The following is a 23,119-nucleotide window of genomic DNA, read 5'->3' as shown; positions in this document are numbered from 1 at the left end:
ATTGTTTTTAAATTTTATTTTTCAGCTTATGTTAGTATATAAAAAATTGTTTTTTATATATTAACCTTATATCTTGTAACCTTGTCAGATTCACCTATTAGTTATAATAGTGGCTTTATAGATTCTTTAGGATTTTCTGTATCAGCAATTATGTCATCTACAAATAGAGACAGTTTTACTTCTTTGTTTCTAATCTTTATGCTTTTTATTTCTTCGTCTTATTGCCATGGCTACAACCTCCAGTGCAATGTCTAACATAAGTGGTAAAAGTGGACATCCTTGCCTTGTTCGTAACCTTAGAAGGAAGGGATTCAGTATGTTACTATTAAGTATGATGTTTTTTGTAGATGCCTTTTATCAGATTGAGGAAGTGCCTTTCTATTACTAATGTGCTGAGGGCTTTTATACAAACTGATGTTGACTTTTGTGAGATACGTCTTCTGTATTTCTTGAAATGATCATATGCATTTTTTTTCACTATTCTATTGTAATGGTTAATCATGTTGGTTAATTTTACAATATTAACCAACCTTGCATTTCTGAGATAAACTCCCATTTGGCCATGATGTATAATCTGGATTCAGTTTTCTTATATTTTGTTCAGGAGTTTTGTGTCTTTGTTCATAAGGGATATTGGTCTGTATATTTTTATAATGCCATTGTCAGGTTTGGGTATTAGGGTTATGTTGGCCTCATAAAACAAACTGAGAAGTAGTCTCTTCTCCTTTATTTTTTTTCTCACTTTTTGTGGAATTTACTTACATCATTTTATAAAACTCTTCACTAAAGCTAAGTATTAAAAAATGGTGTGTCTTTATATGTCATGTGAGCATTTTTATCTTTTGTCCAGTTTGGTAAGGAGAGTAGTGAGTTGCAATAAGCTAATATTGGGAAAAGTATGTTCAGATGGATAAACCATTAAAAATGATACATGCATATGATAACTATTTATTTTAAACTTGAAACATATATTCGTACTTTTTTTAATTCCAAGGCAAGGCCTTTGAAAACATGGGTTTGCTAATTAGAGTTAAATGTCATGTTTCTGGCGTAAACCACACCCATTTTGCACCATTTATAAGGTCCAATTTCAGACTCTGTAGTGAGGGTGATACCATTCAAAGCAAGCTGAATGCAGAATCTTAGTTCTTGTAACTTATTGTTTCTAGTATTTTGCTTGTGTTTCACCTACACCAAAATTGACAACAATTTTTAAGTAATTCATCTTTATCAGTACTGTGGATGCATTCAACTTAGTTTTTATGTGAGCAAGTTATCTCTCTTGCATTCACTTTTTGTTATTTAATTAAATGTGACATCATTACAAGTTCATATAAACAGCCTTGTTTGATTCTTGGTGAACAACATTTCCATTGGTAGAGGTAGAAATGGGAGGTTGCACAAGAGTGCAGTCTGCCCAATCAAGAGCATTTGTGATATCTTAATTAGGGATTTGAGAGCAGTGCTTAATCTAACAAGTCATTTAAATGGAAGTTGGTATTTAATAGACTGTCACTTCTGATATTCTCTGAAACCAGAATTTGCTCATAATAGGAGAAGAAATTAATCTTAAACCTTACCCATATCTTGAGTAATTATTTACTATGAGCCTTGTGCTGTGTTCGGTGCAGTGAATACAGAAATGAGCAAAATACAAGCTTCTATTCTCAAGGAGTTGAAATCCAAAGAGGGAGGCACTGTTTGATGTTGTCATTGTCAGTTTTCTTCTCTAAGTACTAGTGTAGAGTGGCAAACCCTACAGATGTGGGGGAAAGGAGGATTAACTTATTCAAGATGTTAGTGAAGAAGTTTCTGAGTAAGGCTTGATCTTAAAGGATAGATAGGAATTAGCTAGGTTTTTAGAATAGGGATGTACATTTCAGGTAGCAGGAACATCACATGCACATCTTTTACTAGCAAGATTAGCAATTCTCTCTGTGCCAGCCTATTCAAAACGGCCTTATAATTCATATGTGTGTGTATATTCTTGCTTTGTAACAGTGACCATTGTTTCTGAAAAGAAGCATACATCTATAAGCAGTAGAATTGGATGAACATATAGCAAAACTTTGTGTCCCATCTTTTCTGTCCTTCCCTACTCTCCCCTAGAAATGTTATTAATTAACAATTCAGGGAAAGTAAAAATAATGGCTGCCATTTGTTGAATGATTACAAGGTACTAGACACTTGCTTAGTTTTTATACAGATTTTCTCATTTATTTTAATCCATATGGTGACCCTTTGAGGTAAGAACTAGGATCTTTATGTGCAGATGGAGAAACTGAACCTTGGAGAAGTAAATTGCCAAAAGCTGCACTGTTGGGATTCATGAACCAGAATTTGAGACCATGTTTTTATATTATAACTGGGAAACCCTGTCTCTTAATCATTACACCAAAGTATGTGATCGTGAGGAGGACTTGCTCTAAATTGTGGGAGAAAGTTTAGATATTTTTTCCATAAAGTTCTCTTAGACAATTAGGGTTAAACATCCAAAAATCATGGAAAAATTTATGTTGGGATTTAATTGTGTCATTCATAGTTATGTAACTCATATTAAATTTAAATTATATAACTTTTTAATGGATATATTATAGTTCCCATGAGACATACCAGATGATAAAAATGCGAAGAAATTATCTACTATCCCTATACCCTCCCTCTACCCACTCGCCCTACTTCCCTCTAGTTGGAGTGTGGATGATTAACGCCCTTCCCACTATTGCAGATGCTTAACAGTCTGCCAAAAATGCCCTTCTTATTCAACCTCAAATGGCTAGTCTGATTTAAATCACCTTTCTGGCTGCAGCTGTGCTTTACAGGCTTTCACCCTGGCAGTCTCCCTTTACCTCAGTCACGCTCAACTCCACATTGCCCTCAGTTCCAACCTTATACCACTCCCAGCACCCTGCCCAAAACACACACGTGCACATCCCCATTCTCCAGTTTCACAGAACTCAAGGTTCCTTGAACAAGACATTTTTAGAAACTTGCCTTTGCTCTTGCTAGTTCAGTGTCCTTCCCACTTTTCTCTGTTGTCATCCTGGGAAAATACTATTTATCCCTCAAAGTGGCAATATCAATGTTACCTTCTGCATGTGAAGCTTTTCCCACCTTCTCCAGCAGAGGCAGTGTTCATAACTTGCCTGTTGATTCTCATATTATTCTGTTTATGTCTTTGGTATTGTTCATAACACATTTACTAATAGTTCATTTTCTTTCTGCCTGTTTCTCGTACTCCTGATTCGAAAATCCTAGAAGGTTAGAGCATTATGGGTGATTGTTTTTCCTTAGTTAGCATATACATAGTAGCTTCTTAATGAATCTTACTGAATTGTTACTGATACTGATAAATAGCCTTTATTAAATACATCCTGTGTCACAGACACTGTGTTTGATGATTATAAGCATTATTGCATTTAATCCTCATACTTATGATACAGAGACAGTTATTACCTCATTTTACAAATTAGGAAATTGAAGTTAAGAAAGGCAAAATAACAAGAGTAGGCTAATACAGCAGTAAAGTGACAGGGTTAAGACTTGAACCCAGAACATCTGACTTGAGAGCTCATTCTGCCTTATACCAGTAGGAACCATTTATTCATTCATTCATTCGTTCTCCAAGGAGTACAACCAGAATGTACATTCTCTATTAAGACTACCCCTGAATGGCTAAAAAGAAGGATATAAAAGATATGCTGACACTAAAAGGATGAGTGAGGTCCCTTGGGAAAGGCTTGAGAGTTATTTGAAAAATCTCATTTGATCACAGAAGGAAGCTCAAAGGAATCTGCTGTGATCACTTCTGATAAAGTTAGGTTGAGAGAATGCCATACCTGGAAAAATAATGTTCACACATTGTTTTTGAGAAGTGGACAAGAAAAAGAGAAGAGCCATTGTTTGGTGGAAGAATGATACGGATCATCAAATGCCAGAACTAACCACTTACAGAGGAGAAGACCAAAGTCCAGATTAATTAATGTTTGCCCAAGGACGCATAACTAATAAGTAACAGAGCTTGGACTAGAATCCCAATTTCCTGAGTCCCAGTTCAATGCCCTTTATACCACAGTGTTCTTTACATTAGAATTGCAGTGTTCATGTTTGATGAAAAATGCTAGAACAAGGCAGAAATGAGTCTTTGAAGGAAACAGCTTGATGCTTTTGGAACTGGCTAGCTTTTGCCTAAGACCTGCCTCTATTTTGGGTTTCTCACTTTGCTAAGAACTAAATACTGCCAGCCATACAAATAAAAAGGCAAGGCTATTATTTAGGCCTCCTAGGTCTGTGCATTCATTTCTCTGCTCTGCTTGTCAGGGCAAATTATCAGTTCATCTCCACTGGGCAGTTTGAACATAGGATTATATTAGCTCTTGTCTTATACTTTAGATGTCTGTTGGTTTGTCTCTGTTACAATAAATGTATAGTACATGCATTCAGGTTGGGAGAGGGGAGGGAAAAGAAGGAAATCTGACTCTCTCTGTAACAACAGTGATTTCTAATACTGTTTCTTTCTGTTTGTCTTTCAGGGCGATGAGGAAGGACCCAGGTAAGATCACATTATTGTTGCTTGTCTTTTCTCATAATTGAAGTAGAGTGACATTTGTGGCCTTTAGTGCTCCATGAAATATGGACAGCCGAGGAATAGCACAGAGAAGGGATCTCTATCTTAAGCCTAGGATTTGAAGATCTTGTTTTGTAAGACTCCCATCTTCCTCTCATCTGTGTCATTTCCTGCCTGTAACTTTCAGATAAAGGTAGACTTTAAGGTATATAATGACAGTAACTTTGCTGTATTCTTTTGTACATTCAGAATACCTTGTTAAGAAGAATAGGCACTACATTTAAATGGTAATGTAGTATCATTATGGTAATGGTAATGGTATCAGGTGGACTGACTAGATAAATTTTTGTAGTGTTCTTTCTTGATTGGAATTGGATTGATTTTTTTAATGGCCTGTAGATCTAGTATTCTTTATTTCTGACCTATAATATCTTTGTGTCTGACCCAAGACACCTATATGATGAATCCTAGGGTACAGGTATACAAAACTTTGTTTAGGAAAAAAATGTTCTTTGTGCTTCTGTATTGCCACAGTTGAATACAGTGCATTTTATTATTGTCTCAGCCTTGCAGTGAACCTGGACTGTGGTTTACTTACCCTTCCTGTCATTCTCCTTAAGCAGTGAAAACAGACTCCAGGAAAAGCTACAACTGTGTCATCAACACATTTGAGGCATATTTGTACAAAGTAAAATGCAATGTCCACTTGGGTCCCATCTGTCACATAGAATCAAGGGTTGTTAAGGCTGGGAAGTATCAGAATAGTCATCCAGGCCACTGCTATTCAAACTGTATTTTTAGCAGAAGCACCCTTTTTTCAAGTGGACTTTAAGCAGAACCTCAATGTGTGAAAAACAATTTTTTTCTGGTTAAAGTTGGGGCAGTATTCATTGAACCTTCTCTCTTCATCACAATATACCCTGAGGAACTTCTGCAGAGACCTAGGGTTCCTCAGAACTCAGTTTGAAAATCACTATCAAGTCCCTCAATAAAAGAAGCTAAATGAATTGTCAAAGGTTACCTTACTGGAATCAGGATTTGACCCTTCTTTGTTATTTTGTTTGTTTGTGTGTTTGCTTTTTACAAACCAACAAAAACAGTTTCCTCTCTTTTTTTGTTTTCCCTCCCCATATCCTGAGCCTCTTTCTTAGCACCAAATGTTGTCCCACATCTGCATCTCTTGGTGTGTTCTTCCCTTGGAAATTATAGTTTTTAACATCTGCTCTGGAACAACAAGATCTTGTCTGTCTCCTTGTCTGCTATGGCTAAAGCCACAGGCACCCAACTTTAAAAGACATAGGCACCTTGCTTTAAACCTACAGGGTTTCAGGGAACCACTTCAGACTCCATCTTTCAACCATTCTCAGGAACAGGCTCTTCTGTGTTGTGGTACTTTTCCTTCCTTCCTCACTCTTCACTCCCTTCCTTTTGCTCATTTAACGTGTATTCGTGACCTACCGTGTGTCTGGCACTGTGCTACATCCTGAATATATCATGGTGACTAAAGCAGGCATAGTTCCTACTCTCGTAGATCCTAAGTGTAGTGGAAGAGGCGAACATGTAACTGGGCAATTATACCGTAGGGAATGTGTTCTGATAAGTTTAGGCTATTTTAGGAAGGGCTCCTAAGTTAGTCTTGGAGGATAAGGGGAGGCTTACCAGAAAAGGGTTTATATAAACAGAGATCTGAAAGGTTGGAGCAGGGGTTGGTTGTTCTAGGTAAACAAATTGTGTGCCAGTTCCAGACAAGAGAGGAGTGGAAGAAAGACAACAGAGCCCAGATCATTTAGGGCCTTGTAGACCTTCTTAAGGCATTTGAGCACTATACTGAAGGCAATGGGAAGCTGTTAAAGAATTTTAAACAGGAATTAATGAACAGATTTGCATTTTAGAAGTGTCTCCTACCTACGGAATGGAAAATGAATTGGAGGTGGACCAAGATCCTGGGAGACTTCCAGGCACAGTGACGCACATCTATAATTCCAGCTACTCAGAAGGCTGAGGTGGGAAGATTGCTTGAACCCAAGAGTTCAAGAGCAGCCTGGGCAACATTATGAGACTCTGTCTCTAAAAATACGTAAATAAAAAATAAATGTTAAAAATTGAGGCCGGGCACAGTGGCTCATGCCTGTAGTCCCAGGACTTTAGGAGGCGTGACAGGTGGATCACCTGAGGTCAGGAATTTGAGACCAGCCTGACCAACATGGTGAAACCCTATCTTTACCAAAAATACAAAAATTAGCCAGGCATGGTGGTGCACACCTGTAATCCCAGTTACTCGGGAGGCTAAGGCAGGAGAATTGCCTGAACCTGGGAGGCAGAGGTTGCAGTGAGCCAGGATCGTGCCATTGCATTCCAGCCTGGGCAACAAGAGCCAGACTCAAAAAACCAAAAAATTGAAAAATAAGAAAAGAGCCTGGGAGACTAGTTAGACTAGGTTATCAGTGATGGGAGCCTAAATCAATATCTTCTAGTTATTGGTTAGGTTTTTATCATTTTGCACAGACCTTTGGTTTAGATGCACGTTAACCTATCTCCTTGGCCCTCCACCTTTTCTCTCAAGATTAGCTCTAACTCCTTAAAATCCAGTCCAGTCAGAGCCCTAGACTTACTTTCCCAGAAAAAGAGTTCAAACAAGACCATGATAAAGAAAATACCTTGGCAGAGGTAATGTGCAGGCTCCACAGGATAGCAGTGGCATTTGTGTCTTGGGAGAGCTGGATTAGGATGAACACACTCATCTTTATAGTCACATGCCAGAGGCACATTGATTAGAAGAATACAGGGACCGTATGAAGATATTAACTCCCTTTAAATATACTGTTCAGTGTGAGATTCTGGCTTTAGAGTTTAATTGCGGATACCTTTGTATCATTTTGACAAGATAATGGAAAGGCATAGAGTTTCTTTACTTGCAACCAAGATGTCAGGCCATCTCCTTCGAGCCAGGCTGCTATGGAGGTCTCAGCAAGGAGTTCACTGGACTAGGACTTGACAGACACTTTTTGGTATAATAAGTACTTGAAGTGCATGTTCTGATTTGTCAGAAAGAAGAAGGAGTCGTCAGATTTTCTTTTTTAACCTTTAAATTCCTATTTGTTGGTGCAATTCACTTTATTTGTATTGAGCTACCATTTGGCTCAATTTATTCTGATTAACCCTTCAGGGCAAATTGCCTTTGATCTGAATTTTTCTCATTTATGATATATACTTTACCATTTCAACAAGCCAAATATAGTTTTGTTCCAAAGCCTTCTATATTGCTGACAGTACTAAATGAGAATTTGATGTATAAGGAAGGCAGAAAGGAAGTGTGGGAGTCCCTACACAAGGGATGGATGAGAAATGAAGCCGGAGACACTGAGTTCCAGTTCTGCTTGGATCATTATGCCTGTGTCTCCTTTGCTAGTGTTCTTTTCACACAGCCACTTCTCCACTGTCTACATGAAGTCCAGAGAGAATTAGATTCTAACTAGTCTCCATGGTGGAAGGAAAAAAGAAATTCCTGTCCTATGGAAACATATTTGTCTATAATGGATCTTCCTCCCTTTCTACTAGCTGGAGTGTCTTGCCTTTTTTCCTTTTTCTGTTTTGATTTCCCAAGCTGTTTGATATGAGGGGACCAAATGTTGTGCTTTTAGTCATGTCTGTTCCTTGCCCTGAATTTCATTGTGCAGTTATTCTGCTAATTTACCACAATCATAATCGTAGCTACATTTATTGACAGTTCATTATGTCCAAAGTGCTTTATATATATTCTAATTCAATCTGCATGCAAACCTCGTGATGTAGTTATTAGCCCACTTGTCAAATGAAGAAATTAATGCTTTGAGAGATTAATTTGCCTTAGATCACATGGCTAGTAAGTGGCAGAACTATGACTTGAATCTAGTCTGGCTTCAGAGCTTAACCACCAGGTGCTCTCAGCCACCATTTGGACTGTCTTCAAAATGGCAGCATGCTTCTCTCTGTGACCCTATACAAAAGCCAAGAGGATTCACACACAGTCCTCAGAATATCACTTTGGTCTCGTTCCTCTAACCTGGGAGTTCTTCTGTTGCTTTGACATTGAATTGCTGTGGCCCCTGTTTTCTGCAGGTTGCTTCCCCTTCTCAGCCTCTGTCATTATAAAGGTAATGTCTTTGTCTCATTCTCACACAGTATCCTCTGAGGGTTAGAAAAAGGGGTGCTCCCTGGGGAGCAGCGAACTAAGCCTGCCTTTGACTCCACAGAATAGCTGCCTGTTGCCTCTCAAACTGGTATGTTACTCCTCAGATCCATGATACGCAGTCATATAGCTGTCAAGAATTCTTGGAGGACATGGAGAAACAAAAGTCTTAATATATAGAACATGTGTATTAACTGTTGTGGAGTCATCGTTTAAAAGAGTGTCTTTGACTTTGGGAGACTGAAGTGGGCGGATCACGAGGTCAGGAGATCGAGACCATCCTGGCCAACATGGTAAAACCCTGTCTCTATGAAAAATACAAAAATTAGCTGGGCGTGGTGGCGTGTGCCTGTAATCCCAGCTACTTGGGAGGCTGAGGCAGGAGACTCACTTGAGCCAGGGAGTCAGAGGTTGCAGTGAGCCGAGATCGTGCCACTGCAATCCAGCCTGGTGACAGAGCGAAACTCCGTCTGAAAAAAAAAAAAAAAAAGAGTGCCTTTAAAGACCAGAGTGATTTTTTTTTCCCTAAGCAGAAAAGCAATTTACACTTTTGGCAGCAATTTTCTGTCTTTGTGCTATTATGAGAGATTTTGTGTTCACTCCCTCACAGATTGACTCCTTCTCTACTCCTGCTGGAGCCTGCTGAGAAGTAATATATATCCTAGGAGAGGGGGTGGCAATGGGATCTGTTGGCGTAAAAGCTATTGTGTAGTGGGAGGAAGTCAGAGAGGGAAAAGACCCTTAAACTCTTGTGCTTAGAGGAGAAGGAGGAAGATCAGGATTAGATTTTGATTTGCTATTGAGGTTTTCTGTAATTTTTTTTTAACCTAAGAGGAAAATGGCTTTTTAATAGTAACAGCCACACTTGGAACTTCTGTAGAATTTTTCATCTTCAAAGCTGGCTGTTATTCAGGCAAAAAGCTCCTGCTGAGATCAGTGTGAATCTGACCCATACTGATTCTGTGATCAAACAGGAAGCGTATTCTGAAGGAGTAGGAGCCGAAGGAGAGTCAGCAGACTTAGCTTCTATTTGTGTTTCTGTCTGTGACTGTGTGACCTTGGGCAAGTCATTTAACCTCCTTGTACTCTATTTTTAGTTTTCTGTAAATACTATCCTCACCCCTCTCCACTCTTCCTCCACCTAGTTTTGGGGCCATCCTTGGGAGAAGGAATACAAGTCTTTTATCAAATATGGAGTGGAAACAACCTGCTTACAGATTCTATAATTTGGTGGATTTTTTTTCTCAATTTTGTTTCTTAAAAATTATCTTGGGTCTGAATTCTAGGTACTCTTTTTGCCCCTCTAAATGAATAACCATATGTTCTTAGATATGGCATTTCTCTTTCTGTTTAGGTTGGAGAGATAAAAGAAGACTAAGTTAGTGATACGCTTACGTTTCTTTTGTCTTCTGATTGCAAATTTGTAGTTTGGTTGTTGCATTGTCTTCATTGCAGGAAGTCTGTCTGAAAGCTGAAGAAAATGGCTGTGATACTTGTGACATGGAATGGAACTATCAGGGCTGCTTATTATGCAGAGTGGGGTGCCAATATTTTAAGCTGGCCTTCAGCTTACAGAGTCTCTTAATTGTCACATTTGCCTGTTACGGAACCTGAGCTGACCTTATTTTTCCGTGTTGATAAGGATTGTTTATCCCTTACTTAAGTCAGGTGAAAGTTGAAGCCATACTATGCATTGTGCTGCCTGTCTATACCCAAAGCATACCTCCTTGCTAAAATAATTGATTCAGAAATTTGCCTGTAAGAGTCACAACTTTATTTTGTGCATGTTAGTATATTAACCAGAGATTCCATTCACAGCTGGAAGATTCAGCTGAAGTGCTTCTAGCTTATTGCATCTGCCTCCAACTGGAAATGTTGACTAGAAGCAGCCTATGTTTTTAACATACATCTACCTACTTCATAATGCTAAGAAAAAAGGTTCCAAGAGGAAGGGGCATTGATGTCATTTTGCATGCTATTGTTTAACTCTAATCAACTTGTTTGCCATCCAGTACAGTAGGTATGATGCTTGGCAGGCTAACCTTATTTATATATTTGGCCTCAGAAGTTAATCAGGATAACATTTCCCACTAGGAGCTCTATTCGCTAACCTCTCAAACAAGAAAGATTGCAGAGGAATTATTTCTTTCAGACATCTTAGAGCGCCTAATGCCAGGACCTCTGCTAGGCCTCAGGGATATGAAGATGACTGACTTTGTTCCTGCATTTAAAGATCTCAAAATCTAGTTTGAAAGAGAGCTAAATAAACCATTTTAATTTTATTTATTTGTTTATTTATTTATTTATTGAAACAGGGACTTGCTCTGTCGCCTAGGCTAGAGTGTAATAGTACAATCACAGCTCACTGCAGCCTCAACCTCTCTGGCTTAAGCGATCCTCCCAACTCAGCCTCCCACCCCCATCAGCGAGTAGCTGGGAGAATAGGTTCATGCCACCATGCCTGGCTAAATTTTTTATTTTTTGTAGAGATGAGGCCTCACTTTGTTCCCCAGGCTGGTTTTGAACTACTGGGGTCAAGTGATCCTCCTGCTTCAGCCTCCCAAAGTGCTGAGAATATAGGAATGAGCCACCACATCTAGCCAACAATTTAAATTTTATATTTAAGTGCAGTATAATAATTATTATGATAAATTATAAAGAAGCATTGAGTGCCAGCTATATGTGAGGAAGTATTTTAAACATTTACGTATATTATCTACTTCTCACAACAGTCCTAATAAATGGTTAATATATTATTTTTATTTCTCATTTGAATGAAAAAACTGAGTCACAGAGAAGTTATATACTCATGAGGTCACACAGCTAAAAAGTGGTAGAGCCAGCATTCAGACTCAAGTAGTCTGACTCCAGACTGCAAGCTCTTAACTACTGCAGTATAATGATTCTCTGAAAAAATGCTGGTTGTAGAGTAAGTTCCAACTAACTCAGGATAAAGAATCAGAAAATATAGTGTTTCTTCTGGACCTTGACAAATGGATAGGTCTAGGCTTCTTCAGATGGAAAAAACAGGAAAGCAGTCTAAGCAAAGAGGTAAGTATAAAGGCTCAAGGAGTGAAAACACATGTGCTGTGTGGGGAATGGTGAATAACTGCATGACTGGCCCGGGGCAGGAGACGAGACTAGAAGGTGGGTTGAGTCCAGCTTGTAAAGAGTGAGGTGTACCATGTTGAGGCACCAAAAGTTGTTACTGTTTTCTGTTACACTTTATCTCTTGATTACAGCATTGCCCCCTTATAGAAGAAATGGACAGACTTCTGAATCTTGCAGGTTTCTTCCTCTAGTAACATCTTATGATTTGTTATGGGTAAATTGCTTTCTTTACATTTTTGTTTCCCCATAAAAATCTCACATCTTATTATACTTAAAGGACAAATATGTTTAGAAGCATTTAAAGTATTCCCCTTTTGGGCTTTGTTCTTTTAGATGGAAAACTAAGCAACCGAGGTAAAGTAGTTGTAGAAGGGAATTGTCTATTTGATTTGTGTCGGTTTTGATAGCTTCTGCCTTCCTCTAATTTATTCTTTCTTTTCTTTTCTTTCCAACAACACCACGTTTATTACATAAAAGACTGACATTCTGTTCCATCATTGTCATCATCACTAATGTTCGTGACCCACTAAAATGATTTCCCATCTCATCAGTGGGTTATAATCCATGGTTTGAAAAACACTGGAGCACATTTTATGCTAATCTGCCATGGATACAGGGTTACCACTGTCCATGATACCTTGGCGTGAACTAGAAGAAGGTGCCCCTTCCTCAAGATGTCTAATTCCATCTGCCAAAAAATTGTCATAATGTGCTGACTTTGTTACAGTAAAATACTGTCATATGCCAGATAATGGTTAAAAATAAGTAAAACTTGATGTCAACATTATGAATGGTGTCCCCAATAAATAATTACGTTGTAAGCACCCTATGCACAACTGTACCTATTTGCCCTGGTGGACACTAAACCAGATGACAAAACAGATTGGAGTTGTTTGTTCAATGGATTATCTCAGAGTACCTGTATATCAGGGATTTGTGACAGCTGTTTTGCCTTCTTAGGGCCTTCTGCTCATTTCCCAATTAGAATAGCCAGATAAAATACAGAACACCCATTTTTTTTTTTTTTTTTTTTTTTTTTTGAGACGGAGTCTCGCTCTGTCGCCCAGGCTGGAGTGCAGTGGCGCGATCTCGGCTCACTGCAAGCTCCGCCTCCCGGGTTCACGCCATTCTCCTGCCTCAGCCTCCCGAGTAGCTGGGACTACAGGCGCCCACAACCGCGCCCGGCTAATTTTTTGTATTTTTAGTAGAGACGGGGTTTCACCGTGGTCTCGATCTCCTGACCTTGTGATCCGCCCGCCTCGGCCTCCCAAAGTGCTGGGATTACAGGCTTGAGCCACCGCGCCCGGCCAGAACACCCATTTTAACTGGAATTTATATAAACAACAAAAAAATTAGTATAAGTATGTGCTACACAATATTTGGAAGACACTCATGCTAAAAAAAATTCATTATATATTTCAGAATTGCTAAAAGAGCATTATCTTAAATGTCCTTAACACAAAAAATAAGTATGTGAAGTCATGGATGTATTAACTAGCTTAACTAATGTAATTGTTCCACAATATTTACATATATCAAAAGATCACATTATATCCTATAAATATATACAATTATTATTTGTCAGTAACATTAAAAATTAAATATTTAAAAACATTCACTGTTATCTGAAATTTAAATTTAACTGGGCACCCTGTATTTTTTTTTTTATTTATTTCTTCAATGTTTAAGTTCAGGGGTACGTGTGCAGGATGTGCAGGTTTGTTACATAGGTAAACATTTGCCATGCCGGTTTGCTGCACACATGGTCCTATCACTTAGATATTAAGCCCAGCATCCATTAGCTGTTCTTCCTGATGCTCTTCTTCCTCCCACCGCCAACCCTCTGACAGGCCCCAGTTTGTGGTGTTCCCCCCATGGGTCCATGTGTTCTCATCATTCAGCTAGCACTTATAAGTGAGAATGTGCAGTGTTTGGTTTTCTGTTCCTATGTTAGTTTCCTGAGGATAACAGCTTCCAACTCCTTCCATGCCCCTGAAAAGGACATGATCTCATTTCTTTCTGTGGCTACATAGTATTCCATGGTGTATATGTACTACATTTTCTTTATCCAGTCTATCATTGATGGGCATTTGGGTTGATTCCATGTCTTTACTATTGTGAAGATGGCTGCAATGAATATATGCATGCATGTATCTTTAAAATAGAATGATTTATATTCCTTTGGGTATATACCCAATAATGGGATTGCTGGGTCAAATGGTATTTCTGGTTCTAGGTCTTTGAGGAATCACCACACTGTCATCCACAGTGGTTGAAGTAATTTACACTCCCACCAACAGGTTGTTTTCTACACCTTGCCAGAATCTGTTACTCTGGCTGGCGTCAGATGGTATCTCATTGTAATTTTGATTTGCTTTTACTTTAATGATCAGTGGTGTTGAGCTTTTTTATGTTTGTTGGCTGCATGTATGTCTTCTTTGGAAAAGTGCGTATTCATGCCCACTTTTGAATGGGGTTGTTTGTTTTTTTTCTTGTAAATTTGTTTAAGTTCCATGTAGACTCTAGATATTAGGCCTTTGTCAGATGGATAGATTGGAAAAATTTCCTCCCATCTTCCTCTAATTTAAAGTCAGGTTTGGAAAGCACAGCAAGTCCTCACTTAACATCGTTCATAGGTGCTTGGAAACAGCAGCTTTAAGTGAAATGATGCATAACAAAACCAATTTTACCATAGACTAGTTGATATAAATAAGAGTTAATAAAGATTTAAGAAAGATTAATAAAACAAGCAAGGTAATTATTTACCCCATTATTACAGTTCAGAGTCATGTGTGGCTGGAGCAGCTCAGGGCAGAAGGTGGAAACCTGCCCTGGCCAGGATGCCATTTCCTTGCAGGGTGCCCTCACACCCACATTCACTCAGACTATGACAATTTAGACACACCTGTTCACCTAAGGTGTACATCTTTGAGATGTGATTGGAAACCAGAGTACCTGGAGAAAACCCACGCAGACATGGGGAGAAAGTACAAACTCAACACACAGTGGCCCGGGCTGGGAATCTGCCCCCCTCCCCACTTCCCTTTTTCCCCTCATCAACATTATTTAAAAAAATATTGAATGAAATGACTCTATTCAAGGACCTGCTGTAGTTTAGTTCCTTCTAAATTAATGGAGAAAAGCAGTATTAAAGCACCATCTTCCAAATAGATTTAAGGATTTAGAGGTTTTCCTTAAAAGGTAATCTAACAATTAAGTTGATGTGAAGGAATGCCACATTGGTCCCTGAGTTAGATCCAATGCTGAGGAATCTAGCTGCAGCCTAATTATCTTCTTCCTTATTTGTCTTCATAGCTATTTTGGACTAGCACTAAGCAGAGTGGAATTTAGGAAGTCACACAACTTCAGTCTGTGTTTTAAGAATAACTAAATTTGATGTCCTTGGTTATGCCTCCCTCACCTGTGGACAGCCACAGCAAAATTGTTGTTGGTGGTGTCTTTTTCATTTTAGGAGAAACCTGCTGGTCTTGAGTATCTTGTCACATTTTTTCCCAGTGAGAGGCAGGCAAGAGGTCAGTGATTCCATTTTCCCAACAGCTTCCAAGGGTCCTTCCTTTTTTTTTTTTTTTTTTTTGGAGCTCTGTGTCACCGAATTGTAGTCACCTCTTTATCCAGAAGCTGAAACAGCAGGTGTCTGTAACTCATGCTGGCACCTCATGCTGGTTGAGTTTTTTGTTTGTTTATTTTCTTTCCAAGATGATGTGAAGTTCAGAGTCGATGAGTGCAGATTTTCTTAAAATTAGAACTGCAGGGAGGTGGCTTCAGAACTTTAAGAAAGGTAGCCAAAGGCTGAGTTAAAACTGGAGTACCCTAAATGGTGAGGTTTTACCATGAGGCAAATTCATGTGCCTATACTTGTTTGGACCCAGGACCTAAATATGAGTGGTTGCAGGTTCATAAATACATACTTTCTTGTCTATAAGCAGGGGGTTCCGCGAAGAAAAACATTTTCTTATAAAAATGCCTCATTCCTTCTTAGCACCACTACCAGTTGTTCCCTGTAGGTTTGCAATGTGGTTGTAAAATGGAAAAGCATTTTGTTTTCTTGGTGAGTACATGTCTTACCCTCTGGTTTCATCATTTCTATTTAGAAATTGAGCATGAGAAAAACAGTGCAAAGAGGGAGGAGCTGACAGAGTTGTAGCAAAAGCAGAGAAAGAGGCATTTCTTAGCTGCTAGATGCATCTTGGTCTGGATACTTTGGGACAGCTGCCATTTTCTCCCACCTGTACAGGTATTATTGTCTCTCATACAAGGACTAGTTAAAACTCACTAAGCTGCCAACTTTTCCCTAACTTTCAGGATTGTCCAGGGTTAATAGTTATCCAGCAATAATACCTGCCTATGTATCGAACATTAAGTAGGAGCTAGATCTACATATATAATTTCAAAGTTTTGAAACAACTCCATGAGGACAGGTATTCTAATCCCATTTTTGTTTGTGTATGTGAAGACATTGATGTTATAAGAAGTTAAGTGACTAAGCCGTGATCACACAGTAAGAAAGTGACTCAACCAGGATTAGAACCCAGATCTATCAGGATTAAAATTCTGTGCTTCTAACTATTATACTGTACTGCCTTTGTCAGAAGATGGAAGATTGAGATCTTCCAACCTCATGGTCAGGAAAAAGTAAAGCTGATGGATGGAATTATTTGCCTACAGGGATTTGGTAGTTTTATGAGAACATTTTTTCATTTTCTTTTTGAATGTCAACAAGCAGTTTGTCTGAGAAGAAAGTTGAGGTGGGGCTTGCCAGGAAAGTGCCTAAGGTGGAATGAACAGAAACTTCTCTCCCCAGACAGGTAAACACTAGTTTACTCACTGGCTTTTGTGAAGCCAGCAACTGCCATTGCCTCTTCTGAAAGAGCCACTGTTCACCAAGTGGCAGGTGCAGGCCAACTGTTACCATGGCAACAGCAGGAGAGGCAAGCAGTTTAATTCCAGAACTAATAATTAACTGGGGGGTATGGTGTGGGGTGGGGAGAAAAATGGGGGGATAATTGCTGCAGAAGGGAAAACTTAGCAATTACCAGCAAGTTGCATAAATGAAAAGGCCAGGCACAGATGCTCCAGCCCAGCATTCAGCACTTATTCTAGCTTTCAGCACTCATTCCCTCAGGTTAGGAATTTTTGATACACTAAAGTGAAGGGTTGAATCCCTAGCCAACCAAGTCTTTTTAAGGAATCACCTGAGGAAAGAAGATTGTCACGTAGGCTGTGAAAAGAAATACAGGGGGCCAGATGAATGACTACCCGAAATTATACCACTCACCCAGAAACAACCCAGAAATGCTATCTAAACTCTGCAGGAAGGATTCATACTTGGTGATAAAATAGGACCCATAAAGCATACTTGTGGGTGTCTACTTCTTTGGGTTGAATAGGGGAAACTGGCTTATTAGAAAATAAAAGGAGGACTCAAGGAAGTGATGAATTTGTTTAGGTACTTAATCATCATAGCTATTAGTCCATCAGCCCTTCAGAGACTGTGTTAATGAAAGTAGCCAGCACTCACATGAATGATTATCTATCTCATTTAATCCTCAAAACAATTTAGGAAGAAGATGCTATTAATATTCTCATAACAGACTCAGAGATGTTCAGTACCTTGACCAAGGTCATAGAGCTAGTAAGTTGATGTACTGAATCTTATCCTATTGGGTTGTATTTTAAAAATAGAACCTATACTTTTCTATAGAGAAATCATGGTCCCAGTCTACAAAATCAGACTTCAGCATATATAAAAAATTTATAATAAAAAGGAAAATATTTTTTCTAGCAAAATAAGGTTAACTGCAAAATAAAATATCCTGAATGAGCAATATTGGAGAATATCCTTTTCTTTTGAGATCTATCAGGCTCATAGCTCAAGATTAGCCCTATGTCCCAAGCCCTGATCAGGTGAATAATGCGAGTCATGATTTTTTCCTAACTTGGTTCTGTGGCTCAGCTGGGTTAAAGCTCAGAAGAAGAGGAGACTTGTTGACATTAAACAATGCAGAGACTGTCCAAAGCTCATCTAAATGATCTGTTAGAACCAAACTTCCATGATGTATGTATTTTTCATGGGAAAAATACCATAATGTACAGCAAGACTTCCGTGTATTCCTTGGTGTGTGTATGCGTATGTTAGAGAGAGAGAGAGAAAGAGAGAGACAAAAACAGATATTTTACTTTGAAACAGTGAGTCTCAGTTGGAGGAGAAACATGGCATTCATTCAGCAGAGTTTAGAGCACCTGCTTCATTCTAGCGTTGTCTTTCGTGCTAGGGATATAACTGTAGAGAAAACATTCAGAGTCCCAGCCTTCAAAGAACTTATGCTATAGAATCTTAAGAAAAGGTAAAGGAAGGTAAGTGATGTGTAATTTAAAGACACATTTTTAAGGACTCATTAATCCTTTCAAAATCTATTAAAGAAAATAAAACTTACTCAGTCTTTCTGGCTGGTAGGAAGGTACACAAAAGATAGAATAAGAATAAGAGAGCAGTAGAGGCTGGGTGCTACAGCTCACTCCTGTAATCCCAGCACTTTGAGAGGCCTAGGCGGGTGAATTGCTTGAGGCCAGGAATTCCAGACCAGCCTGACCAACATGGCAAAACTCCGTCTCTACTAAAAATACAAAAATTAGCCAGGCATGGTTGCACACACCTATAATCCCAGCTACTAAGGAGGCTGAGGCACCATAATTACTTGAACCGGGAGGTGAAGGTTGCAGTGAGCCGAGATCGTGCCAGTGCACTCCAGCCTGGGCAAGGAAGCAAAACTCTGTCTCAAAACAAACAAACAGAGCAGTAGAGGTTGATAATCACTATTTAAAACTGTGAGCTTACTCTTGATTTTCCAGAGGTTTGACAAACTAATAAGTTAATATTGCCTTTGCAAGGGAAAAAAATTAATATCAAAATTTGGGAGCTCAACTGACACAGTAATTATGCTGGAAAATGTAATTTTGCCTCCATAATAGAGATGGGATTATTTCAAGAAGATCTCATTAATGTGCTGTTCATCAACAAAAAGCAGTGTAACCTTTCTTTTATTAGATTAATGCAGGGTCGTGATGCAAAAGGCTGTTGGAATAATTCTCACTCCTTTGTTCTCAAAGAAAATAAATTAAGTACCGTCTTAAAGTCTAGATACAGAAATTAAAATCATTGAAGACAGAAAAACAGTGTGACCACTCATTCCAAAATCTCCATGAGCCTTCTGTCATTTCTATACAATTCATTCCTTTATCCATTTATGAAATAAATTTGATCAAGTGTCTACTATGTGCTAGGTAGTGCTAGATGTTGGAGCTATAGTAGAAACCGAAACCAAATGCAGTCCATGTTTTCATGGCGCTTACCACATGGTGAATGGTCTCTCCACATTTCAGGGGCATATATTTATTCTGTGTCTGCTCAACTCACATTAAAAGATCAGCAACCTACTAAAACATGCATGTCACTTGTAGCTGTAAATGGAAATCTCCCAATGCAGGGCTTTCTAGATATATTAGACTAAATACTATTTTAGTTGTTAGTTTACTCTTCTAAACTAGGGTTCCATGGTCCAATAAGTTTGGCAAAGGCCACCCTCTTGGAGTTCCACAAGTATCATGATGTGATAAAGACTTTGAGCATCCTCGTGATAATGAAATATGTTTACTTTGTTTAACCTGACATTCCCAAACTTATTGACTGTAAGACTCTTTTAACCCCTATCACATAAATGTTCTTTAGAAACTGTGTTCCTCAAGATATACTATGATGCATGCCGCTTTTTTTCCACTAGGTGTTGGGACTTGTTGCTAATGACTGACATGCAGAAAGAGGGTATAAAAAAATGTAGAGTCATTTCTTTTGTTGAAATCATCTCTTCACCGTACTTTGGGACTTCGGGACTTCTAGAACATTTCTCTGCTGTTATTCGTGTAATCTATTTGTACGGCAGTTAAAAGTGTAGCTATCAGGGGTAGAGAAAATGAAGGTAATACATATTCCTGGGAAAAGGAGGCCCAGAGAGGGCTGCTCAGATTTTTTTTAAAATTGCCATTAAAAAACAAACAAAAAAAAAAAAAAAACAAAAAAAACTTGGATGTACATAATTCCATATAAAAAATGCCACTATAAATAAGTTTTGTGTTCTTTTCATCTTAATTGATTTTTTTTCCCAATTTTTAATAATAACAAAGCAGTGGTACCACTGTAAAACAAGCATCCAGCACATTGCCTAGCACAGAGTAGACACTCAAATCTTGGTTAAATGAGTAAATGAATCAGGCAGTGACAAGGAACATTACTAAGTATAAAGCAATGCAGAACAATTAGGTTTTTCCGGTTTTAACTCATTGCATAAAGTGGGCCAATCCTTTTATGTCTTGATAGTGTGTCTTACATCTAAAAGCTAATACATGTTTATCATATGTTGGGAAGAACCAAGAAAACATTTTGCAAACCCTTAAGTACTCCATCTAAGGAATAGTAATTTTTTTTCACCAATGATGATGGAATTGCTTTAACTTTCAATGTGTGGGAAATTTCTCTAATATGGCCAGGCGATGCCAAATGGATTATAAACTAGGATCACAGTATTCTGACTAAAGGCCAAGAGAAAAGGGCAGTGAGACCAGGATATCAGGCTTTCATTAGAACCTCGCTGTCTCAATTTTCTCATCAGTCATATAGGAGCATTAGTACCTGCTCTGTATTAAGAATCAAGTAATGATAGTATATAAGAAATACAAATGAGAAGTGTAAATTGTGTCTTATACCCTTTAAAAGCATAAAGTGCTAAACAAGTGAAATAAGAGTGAAATAAAGGTAAGTCTTTTATAATGGTATCTGTTAAGACATAATTGTTTTCACAACCTGAGGCTTAAATATGAGTCATTTAAACATTTACCGGAAATAACAAAGGCAACAAGAAAATTGACCTTGATTCAGCACCTTTACAATTTACAGGATGTACACAGACATCTCATTTCCATATTCTGTCAATCCTGAGAGGTGGTTTTGCTATTTCCATATTACATAGATGAGGATATTGAATGAGTATAAGTGACTTATCCAAGTTTGCCCAGCTAAAACTAGAAGTGGCAGGAGTTAGAGTAAGGCCTTCCTGTCCTACATCCCATGGCTTTGCTCTCCTAGCTACTTGTGTTCAAAACATAACTCTCGTTTTCTCCTCTGTCCTCCAAATTCTCCTACCCTTTGCCTTCTTAGTAAATGGCATTAGTCTGTCTCAGGCCAGTAGCCGAAGAATTATCCCCAATATCTTTCTTTTTTCTTTGCATTCCACATCCAGTTAATCAGCAAATCCTGTCAGATTTATCCTAAGTATACATCAAATATAGAGACTTCTCACCACCTCTACCTCACCTTCCTGGTGTATGCCACATACTTCCCTTTAAGAATCCTACTGCCTTCTTCCTTTTGGCCACTCTTACTCATTCTTCCTCCTGCCAGACCTCCCCACAACCCCCACTGCCATTCCATTCTTCACATAGAAGCTAGCATGAACTTTTAGGATACAAAGAAGATCATGTAATTCTCCCAGTCAGAACATTGCAATATTAATTATATTGTGTCTGGAATTTGTGTCAGAATAACCTGGGGGAAAGGAAGCCTATAAAGCCTCACAAAATGAGGCTCCCACCTACCTCTCTCCATCCCCATGCCCCGTTGCTCACCTTAGCCACATTGCTTTCTTCCTCTTCTTCAGAGGTGAAGTTCCTTCCTACGGCAGGGCCTTTGTGCTCACGTTCCCCTCTGCAGGAATGCTTGTCCCAAGAGCTTCACATGGCTCTCTCTCTGGCTTCATCCAGGTGTCTGCTGAAATACTACTACTTTAGAATAACATTCTTGACTGTGCTTTGGTTTTCTGCATACACTTGCCACTGCATGAAAGTATTATATATTTAACTTATTTTCTTTCTTTTCTGCTAGAACATAAATGTAATAAGGGTAAAAATTTTGTCCATTTCACAACTGTATTCTCTAGAATATAACAGGCATTTATTTTTGAATATACAAATCGCTTTGCAAACCCTGTTTTCTAAGTGAAGAAAACCCTGGTTTGGAATAGGAAAGCCTTAGATTCACTGGATTACATTCTCAGTCTGTCACTTTGTGCAGGTCATTTACCTTTGGCAGTTATTTGTGAGTCTGCTTTTGTTATTTACAAAATGGGCATAATAAGGTGATATGATGGGGCAGGGGAGTTAAATTAGCAAATGTATATGAGTCTTTTGAAAACTGTAAGGTGTTGTAGACGTGGAAGAGAAAGCCTGTATTTGGGCCTCAGAGCCTAATCCCCCTCTAAGACGGCGCTTGTAGGGAATTTATACAGACCCATTTCTTCAGTGTTTCTCTGCAGCTCTGTACCCTTACAGCTTGGCAGAGATTCTACTCTGCCAATGTTAGAATCCCAAGCCTAGGATCTTCATTCATTCTCAGACCCTGGCCTAAAGAATAACTTGTCTAAGCCATATGGTTTCCAAATGACTATGGGAAATAATGCCTATGGATCATAACTTTTGCTGGGAACCAATATTAAACCATCTAGGGGCAGTTCTCTTAGGCAGGACTACCTTAATGAAAGGCAAGTATTCTCTTGCTTCTTTTTAATCTTATTTTGTTTCCAGAACATGCAGATTATGCTTAAGTAAATGAGTAACACTGTTATTACTGAAACCAGATCTATCCTAATGCTGTTTGGAATGAGAATGTAGTTGCCAAATTGGATTTTTTTTTTTTCTTGAGATGGAGTCTTGCTCTATCACTTAGCAGGTTGCAGCACAGTGGCATGATCTCAGCTCACTGTAACCTCCACCTCCCGGTCTCAAGCGATTCCCCTGCCTCAGCCTCCCAAGTAACTGGGACTACGGGCATGTGCCAACATGCCTGGCTAATTTTTGTATTTTTAATAGAGACAGGGTTTCACCATGTTGTTCAGGCTGGTCTCGAACTCCTGACCTTGAACCCAGGAGGCCAAGGTTGCAGTGAGCTGAGATTGTACCACTGTACTCCAGCATGGGTGACCAAGCGAGACTGTCTCAAAATTTAAAAAGAAAAGAAAAAAAGAAATTTATTAAATACTTACTAAGTGACTAGTAAGTGCTAAGCATTTTACATGTGAGTATTACCATGGGCCTTGAGACTTTGTGTTAGAGATAATCTTTCTTTCTTTAGTAATCTTTACTAATCTTTTAGTGGTTGTATAAAAGAGAGGCATGCTAATATTACTGTAGTTGAAGGGAAATTATTG

At 38.7% G+C, this 23,119-nt stretch overlaps 1 protein-coding gene across 6 annotated transcripts in view; it reads left to right on the top strand.

The window, feature by feature from the left end:
* Window positions 1-23,119, top strand: part of LOC105471562 (tripartite motif containing 44) — a 197,016-nt gene that overhangs the window by 65,337 nt on the left and 108,560 nt on the right. For all 6 annotated transcript variants that reach the window (XR_981214.3, XR_011610685.1, XR_011610684.1 and 3 more), the window contains exon 4: window positions 4,533-4,552. Coding sequence is in view for 2 of the 6 variants with exons in the window: in XM_071074879.1 (XP_070930980.1) it covers window positions 4,533-4,552 (20 nt within the window). In the remaining 4 variants the exon portion in view is untranslated. The remainder of the gene's footprint in view (window positions 1-4,532; window positions 4,553-23,119) is intronic.

The sequence above is a fragment of the Macaca nemestrina genome, chromosome 12, assembly GCF_043159975.1.
Source record: "Macaca nemestrina isolate mMacNem1 chromosome 12, mMacNem.hap1, whole genome shotgun sequence".
Classification (NCBI taxonomy): domain Eukaryota; kingdom Metazoa; phylum Chordata; class Mammalia; order Primates; family Cercopithecidae; genus Macaca; species Macaca nemestrina.
This window is presented reverse-complemented; position numbering and strand designations above follow the sequence as displayed.